The sequence below is a fragment of the Asparagus officinalis genome, chromosome 8 (assembly GCF_001876935.1).
Source record: "Asparagus officinalis chromosome 8, Aspof.V1, whole genome shotgun sequence".
NCBI classification, from domain to species: Eukaryota; Viridiplantae; Streptophyta; class Magnoliopsida; order Asparagales; family Asparagaceae; genus Asparagus; species Asparagus officinalis.
In genome coordinates, this window is record NC_033801.1 from 44,233,132 (window position 1) to 44,241,964 (window position 8,833).

The 8,833-nt window shown below is 37.0% G+C and overlaps 1 protein-coding gene across 1 annotated transcript in view; it reads right to left on the reverse strand.

The window, feature by feature from the left end:
- The window catches only part of LOC109820698, an 11,386-nt gene extending 3,413 nt beyond the window's left edge, over positions 1 to 7,973 (reverse strand). The window contains exon 1 of the mRNA XM_020386886.1: positions 7,629 to 7,973. Coding sequence (XP_020242475.1) covers positions 7,629 to 7,724 — 96 coding nt within the window. The 5' untranslated portion in view covers positions 7,725 to 7,973. The remainder of the gene's footprint in view (positions 1 to 7,628) is intronic.

Consider the following 8,833-nt stretch of genomic DNA (forward strand, 5'->3'; position numbering starts at 1 on the left):
TCGAGTTTCTCCGACAATTAATTTAATCACTCCTACTTTGACTTTGTTTTTCGGGTTCTTGTAGTACATATACCCCCAAATGTACTAGATTGGCAAACTTCCCTCGTATGTAAACATTTGAACCCCTCAACCCCCAAACAAAATCTTCATATTTGCAAGTATACCCTCCCATTCTTTAACATTAATTTTTTTTATACCCCTACATTTTTATTGGGTTTTCACGCATATATCCCCAAATTTGTTGTATTTGCGAATGGACAGCCAATGTACCAATTTAAATATAACACCTCCTTCATTTTAGGGGGTTTGTTTTGTAGTTTTTGGACTTTGAAGGGGTTGATATGTAATTCTCATATTTGAAAGGTGCTTCTTTGTAATTTCAAATTTTTATGGGTCCGTTTGGCTGATTTAAGATTTTTTAGGAGCCGTTTGTCTGATTTAAGATTTTTTAGGAGTCGTTTTATGTTCTTCGAACCTTGAAGGTCTGCTTTGTAGGTTTTTGATTTAAGGGTTCTTTTGTAAGCTTCAGATTTCTGGCTGATTTGTAATTTTAAGACATTTAAGGGGCTGTTTTGTAATTTTTGCAGTGTTTTGTAAGTTCAGGTTTAGGGGCATGCTTTGTAATTTTGAATTTCTCGGTTGATATCGAAATTTTCGGATTTTTAGTGGTTCTTTTTCATATTTTTAGAGGTATACTTTCCAATTTTCCAAATTATAAGGGGCTTGTGAATGGGATTAGGGAGAGAGATCCGGGATTCTCTATCTAATTGATGTAGGATACTTTTCCACATATTGAGGTTTGGAGGGTAATTTCAAGTTTACTATCATCAGATGATCAATCAAAGTGACAAGACACTGAATAATCCAGCAGAGAAATACCTAACTAATTTCACAAATTGATGTAGGATACTTACATCGTACGCTATTTCTGTTTTTTGAAGTCTCCAACACGTAGGAAGTCATTGTAAACAAATTTGATTGGAGGATCGGTCCCTCTCTCCGGCGAAGTTTCCGGTGGCGGGAACGAGCAAGTTCTCCATCGTGTTTGGAGATTCTTGGTTGTGTGCTGAAGTTTATTTTTCTTAATCAAAAAAAATATGGAGAGTTTGGACAATGGGCTGATTGGGTTTGTGGCCCGCAATATTTGGGGTGAATCTTTTTCTTCTGTTTCTCGTTCTAGGCCCAATCAAAATCTTCAACCCCAGTTTGAGAAAACTAGGGTTAATTTTGTTGAGGTTGGGTCAAGATCTGAGGAGGTTGGGTTAAAAGTTGCGGTGGGGTTTGATCCGTCACGGAGATCCCTAGATGAATTGAAGGAGGATATTAACCAAGGAAACTGGGTGAGTGTCGTTAAACGAAACCCTAAATCGCCGCATCTCCAAAGGTCTCTTGTTTCTCCTCGTCTTCTTTCTGCAGATTTTATTCGTAAAAATCGCTTGTGTTTTCGTTGTGGAGGATCGAAACACATGGCGAAAAATTGCAGAGATCTTATTGTTTGCTTTAGATGCCAAGAGGTAGGTCATGAAGCAAGGAATTGCAGATTGAATGAGCATGGTAATGATAGATCTGATAATAGAGGGCGTGGCTTTGGAGGAAGAAGATCTATTGATGGAGGGCGTAGTTCTTTTGGGGGTCGTGGTTCTGGAGGTTATAATAATCTTGGGGGTCGAGGCAATAGAGGAAGATTTGAACAGGGACGAGGGGGGAGATCTGAGCATCCTAACCCCTGGCAATGGCGCAGGGAAAGAACTACCTCAACCTTTTCTTCTTCAAGAAAGCAAGAGCCTTTACAGAAGGACAAGGGTAAAAGACCTTTGGCTTCGGTGGATGAAGAGAAATTACAAGAGAATGTATTTCATTTTCAAGATCAAGGACCGAGAAATTATGGAGATTTGGAAGCTGAATTGAAGATCTCAGGTGATCGTCCTTGGTTCTCCTCTGATGTCTTAAATTTTGAGGGAAAAGTTAATTCTAGTTTTCAGAAATTCAGAAACTTTGCTATAGTTTCTTTTGTTGAAGGGGGTAATATTTCTTTAGAAAGATTGGAGCTAGATTTGAGGGCTTATTTTCCTATGAACAAGCATTAGGATGTGAGGTTATTCACTAATGGTGAAGTCTTGGTTAAAATACAACCGTGGAAACAAATGGATGAGCTGATAAGAATGGGGGTGATAAATCTGAGATCTTGTAAAATCAAGCTTAGAAGATGGAGTGCTTGGGAAGAAAATGTGGTAGAAAAAAAAAGATCATATGTTTGGATCAAAATGAAAAATGTTCCACCTTATTTGTGGAATAAAGAATCTTTTGAATTAATGGTTAAACCTTTTGCTGATCTTGTTGAGTTGGACCCATTAACTAATGCTTATACTGAGTTTGTGGATGCAGTGTTGTTGGTGAGTTGCTTAGAATACATTGATATTCCTAAAACTTTGAAGGTTTTTGTTGGAAAAAATTAGTATAACATTGAGGTCTCTATTATGTCTATCATGGGTGAATTTGATGAAGGAGAAAAGAAAAAACAGAAGGTGGATCATTTGGAGGACACTAATCAAAGTTCTTATCATGATAAGTGGTTTAAGGGAAGAAAGGATAGTGAAACTGGTTCTTCTTCTTTGAAAGATTCTGAAACTAGTTCATGGAATGTTAAACAGGATCTGAGAAATAACCCATGGGGCTCTCCTACTGCTAGATTGTGGACTGATGCAAATTTTTTTTACCAGAATCAAAAATCTGAGTGGGGGGCTTGGGGGGGGGAGATTTATCAAAAGTTATTGATGTTGAGTAACAACCAGAACAGATGATGGAGAATGGGGTTATAATTATTGATGAAGGCAAAGATAAGGAGGTGGAAATGGAGACTAATGTTGAAAAGGAGATCTATGTGTCTCCTATCAGGGAGAACAAGTCAGATTATAAAGGGAAAGAAATTTCAGAGGAGGGACTTAAAGAGATTGATGAGAATAATGAAGTTAATAAATGGTTAGCCCTTCTAGTGCAATTCAGTAATGATGAAAAATCAGAGAGGGAAGAAGATATTCCTATGATTCAGCCTCTAAACTCTTTGCCTCCTACAGATAAGGAAGAAGACATACCTATAATTCAGCCTTTGAACTCTTTGCCAGCTACAGATTTTGAAAATATTGCAAAGGTTTCCTTTGTCAGGAGATGCTCAAGATTTGTGGATATGGAACCTATGACTGCTTTAGACAGGGCCACTACAAGAGCTGCAAAGAAAAATAGTGATAAAATTACCTCAGGAGCTTCCTCTGGTGAATTAGGTGAAAATTCATCTGCTTTGGGTTCTAATTTTGTTCCTATTTTATTTGATGCTTACTCTAACAAGCAGTTGCAAAATTATGCGTCTAAATGCGCTATCATTCTTGAGCCTCAAGAGGATTTTGATCCCTTTAAAAAAGTGAGGCAGATGGAACAAGAGAGAGCTACTTCTAAGTAGGCTCTTTTTAGATTCTGAGGAGATTTGTTGTTTTCAAATGTTGGTTACATGGAATGTTAGAGGTTTGGGTTTGAGTACAAAAAGATTTGGAGTTAAAGATTTCTGTCAATTGAACAAATTTGAAATAATATGTTTGCAAGAGACAAAATTGAGTTGTGTTACTGATAATATCGTAAAAAGTCTGGGTGGTAACATGTATGATTGGGTTTATATACCTTCCATTGGGGCCGCTGGTGGAATTATGATTGGTTGGAATAATAACAAATGGAAGAAGATGTAGGAAGCAGCTGGTAAATATGTTCTGACGAATTATGATTGGTTGGAATAATAACAAATGGAAGAAGATGTAGGAAGCAGCTGGTAAATATGTTCTGACTGTGTTGCTAAAAAATAAGAAAAATCAAATGGAAGAAGATGTAGGAAGCAGCTGGTAAATATGTTCTGACTGTGTTGCTAAAAAATAAGAAAAATAATTTTTTATGGACTGTTTCATCTGTGTATGGTCCTCATTGTAATAAAGAGATAGCTCTTTTTTGGCAAGAGCTTAAAGATGTTAAGAGTATGGTTTCAGGCCCCTGGGTTGTGGTGGAGGGGAGGATTTTAATGTGACCATTAATTCTGCAGAGAGAAAAGGAAAAAATAATCATAAAAAAGACATGGAAAAGTTTAAGGAGGTGATCAATGAGTTGGAATTAATAGACAGTCCTTTACATGGTAGAAAATTTACTTGGACAAACAAAAGAAGTTCACCTGTTATGGCTAGACTTGACAGTGTTTTTTTCAACTCTGAGTGGAAAGATGTTTTTCCTTTCTCTAAACAGTAAGGACTTAGTAGTCAACTATCTGATCATGCTCCCATTAGTTTTGACTATGGGGAAAATCAACAACAAGTTAAAATTTTCAGATTTGAAAAAATATGGTTCAATCTGAAGAATTTACGAAAGGTGTACCTATATGGTGGAATTGCACTCAAATTTTTATAGTGTTAAATAAAAAAAGAAGGATTTGTTGGAAAATCTTTTAGAATGGGAAGTTATAGAAGAGAATAGAGATTTAGAAGATGATGAGTTGATTAAAAAAAATAATATCTCCATACAGTTAAATGATATTCTTTTTCAAGAAGAACAAATGTGGAAGCAGAGATCCAAAGCTTATTGGCTTAAAGAATGGGACAATAATACTACCTATTTTCATAAAATTGCAAATGGTAGGAAAAGAAATAATTTGATTTCTTCAATCACATATGATGATATAGAAGTGAGTTCTGAGATGGGTATAGCACAGATCTTTTCAAATCATTATAATCAGATCTTTGGTCAAAATGTGCCTCATAAATGTCAGCTTGACTGGAATGGTTTATTCCTTTTATTTGACTGGGGTCCTAGTGATATTGAAATTCCTTTTACTGAGGAGGAAATTCACAAAGCCATTTTTGATATGAATGGTGACAAATCCCCTGGTCCTGATGGTTTTCCTGCTTTGTTTTTTCAAGTCTTTTGAGAGACTGTGAAACTGGATATCATGACTCTTTGAGGAATTTTATGAAGGCAAATTAGAAATCAACAGACTTAATTATGCTCATATTGTTCTTCTTCCAAAAAAAAAATAAGGCTACTACTGTCAATGATTATAGACCTATCAGCCTTCTGAATGTGATTTACAAGATAATTGCTAAAGTCTTCACGAATAGGCTGAATTCTAAGCTAGAATGGCTTATTGATCCAGTGCAATCTGGTTTCATTAAGAACAGATATTTGCTTGATAGTGTGGCTGCAGCTCAAAAAATTATTGATGATTGCTTTCAGAATAATAAAAAAGGAGGAATTTTACTAAAATTGGATTTTGCGAAAGCCTATGATATGTTAGACTGGGAATTTATTTTGGATGTTTTGAAAGCTAAAAAGTTTGGTGAGAAATGGATAAATCGGGTGAAAATGTGCTTAAAAGGAGACATGTCAGCTATAAATATCAATGGTAAACCTGAGAGTTAGATTATGTCTAAACGTGGTGTTCGTCAAGGAGACCCTTTATCTCCACTTCTCTTTGTGTTGGCGGCTGATTCTTTTACTAGAATGCTATCTTTAGCAATTGATTCTCACCTTATTGAGGGTTTAGGCCCTGTTAACATGAATCATGAAGTGTTCTGCTTGTAATATGCAGTTGATACTTTGATTTTTTATAAAAATAAAAGAGAACAGTTAACAGTTTTGAAACTAATATTGTATTGCTTTGAATTGGCATCTGGTTTGAAAATAAATTTTAATAAGAGTGTTCTTATTACTCTTGAGGATAATGAATCTTTACAACAGAATTTGGTTACTATGTTGAATTGTAAAAGTGACAGTTTTCCTATCACTTATCTTGGAGTACCTTTAAGACCAGGCAAATTAAAAAAAGATGATTGGCTTCCTTTGGTTGAAAAAATAAAGAGGAGATTAGCATTGTAGAAAGGTAAATCATTATCAAGAGGTGGTAGACTAGTTTTAGTTAACTCAGTACTGTCCTCTATGCTAATTTTTTTGTTATCTTTCTTTCTTTTTCCTTCATGGGTCATTGATAAAATTGATAAGTTGAGAAGAAGATTATTGTGGATTGGATCCTTGGATCATAAAGGATACACTAATTTGGTAAAATGAGAGGAGGTCTGTAGACCTAAATACTGTGGTGGCTTGGGAATCATAAATTTGAGAATTATGAATAGAGCTTTGTTAGGAAAATGGCTCTGGAAATGGTTTGATGGAAGTCTAGGTCTTTGGAAACAAATTAGCTTTCATAAATATTTTGAAAGAAAAAGTTGGACAGAGTTTTTATACTCTAGAAGAGTTCTTTTATCACATTTTTGGAGGAATCTCTGTGTTAATATTGAAAGTTTTTTATGCAGCTCTCAAGTGGAGGTTGGAAAAGGAGATTACACTTTATTTTGGCTTGACAAGTGGGTAGGATCATTTACTCTTGCAGCTCTTTTTCCATCTTTATTTACTATTACATCCTTTCCTTTTGCTACTGTTAGTAGTATGAGGAAAAAAGAGAATAATATGTGGAGATGGGTTGTCAAGTTTAAGAGACAGTTAACTGGGGTTTTTGTTTCACAGTTCTTTTCTTTGATGAATTTGCTTAATTCCATTTCTTTAGAGCAAAATGAGGATAAAAGAAAATGATTGTGGGAGGCAAAAGAGAGTTTCACAGTAAAATCTTTCTATCAATTTTTAATTAATGGAGGTTTGAGGTATGATTGTACAAATCTATGGAAGCTTCCTATTCCTTTAAAAGTGAAGTTCCTTGTCTGGTTGGCTCTAAGACAGAGTTTGAATACAAAAGACATACTGGAAAAAAAAGGAATTCAATTGGAAAAAGTTTGCTGTTTATGCTCTAAATTGGAGGAGAATCATACACATTTATTCATCAAGTGTGAGTTTGTTTACTCAATATGGAGATCAGTTCAATTCAAACTAGATTCTAAGGATAATTTTAATTTGGGATCCTTAAAAGAAGTATGTCTTAACTGGTAAGTTGGTGATGATGAGAATTGCAAAATGAAAAGAGATGTTTTTATTTGTTCTCTAGTTTGGTGTGTATGACAGGAGTGTAATGACAGACTTTTTTCTAATAAAAGGAAGAAGTCTCTTGAGCTATTAAACAAAATCACGACTTTCTCAACCTTTTAGCTAGGTTCTAAGATTGCTTATGCTCGGGCTACCAGACTACAGGAAAGAAGAAGGAAGAGGAATGCTGATAGTTTGCAAGTGGTTGGAGCTGCTGGAAGAGAAAACAGAGATTTGGTGCATGCGGTGATTCAGCTTGAATGATTTGCAATCAGCTCAGTCTTGATATTGTCTTATACCTGATCTTTAAAACTTTCTTAAAGTTGGATTTGGTTTACTTTTGGTTTTTGTTAGCAGCTATTAGATCCAAATCCTTGTGGAGGGATTTATGGATGGGTACAGTGTGGTGTTTCTTCATGCTTTGTAGTTTTTTGTAGTGGACTTCAGTACACACTTTTGGTTGGGATGTGTATTTTCATGTAACAACCACTTTCGTTAATATTTAGCTGGCTGGATTACCTTTGTGGTAATCCATCCTTTTTCTCAAAAATAAAAAACTAATTTCACAAATATAATTCTATGAAGATAATAAACAAGGAGAAATGATGAGACGGTATTTCGGAACATCATACCATACGTTTGCGATTGAGAGCGCCGCCGACGACCTGGGAGCGGCTGATCATCAGCAGTTGATGATACCTCCCCTGATGAAAGAGAAGACTCCTCATCTTCAGTCTAAACTTTCAAAGCCTCTTGGGATTCTGTTGAATTAGTTTGTGTCCGGCCCTCGATCTGATTGAATTATTTTCGAGTTTTTTCGGAGGAGAAGAGAGTACACGTGGATACCAAAGGAGAAGGCGATGACACGTGGGTGTTGGCGAGATCTCCTCGCACGTAAATAACGGGGAGCAGTTGCAGTTCTTTTTTTGGCAGCGAGCGCGTCATGAATCATAATCATACGTTTGGATCTTGTCTTTTTTTTCTTTATGCAATAATAACCCTTCATTAAAAAGTGGTGGATAAATATGATAAATATAGAGAGGTTTTGAGATCGATATTATTATTCACACTATCGAAGTGTTTAAGTACCAGAGAAAATATAGAGGTTCTAATAACCTAAGCGACGCGAGACTAGAGTAAAAAGACTAAAGTAAAAAAAAAAAAAAAAGTCTAACTACTACACTTAACACCATCTCTTGAATTGTATTTGAGTTCCAATGGCAGTTTGCATTGCTAACAAGGAGTCACAGTGCTAGCTATCTTGTGGGGGCTTAGACAGAGACGATGAGGGCGTAGTTGTCCGGTGAGAGCTTGGACAGAGAGAGCTTGGCTGGAAGTGTTGGCCGGGGAAAGCATGGCCAGAGGGAGCTTGGCCGAGGGGAAGCAAGCATGGTCAGAGGTGCTGGCTAGGGGGGTGGCTGAGGTGTTGGCAAGAGAAGAGCGTGGTTGGGATGTTGGCCGGGGAGAGCGTGGCCGAGGTTGCCAACATGAGCAAAGGTTGGTCGGGGATGTTGGCCTGAGGAGAGATTGGCTAGAAGAAAGCTTAGACATGGGTGGTTAGCCAGGGAAGAGAAGCTGGCCTAAGGGTGCTTGGCCAGAGGTGCGAGGCTGTGGTTGAGGTCACGGTTAGAGGTGTCTCTTTCGCATTCCGTCAAACATCTTGCGTGCAGATTATCGACAAGCATTGAGCAGCTATCAAAGATGAGGACGGTCAAGATTTTTGTCGTGACGGCGGAGTAAACGGTGGGGAGGTGATGGATGCCCCCTAGAGGTGGGCAAGGGAAGAGGGTTGAAGTGTGAGTGCACGGGTGTGGTCAACGATGCTGGTGGTGGGTAG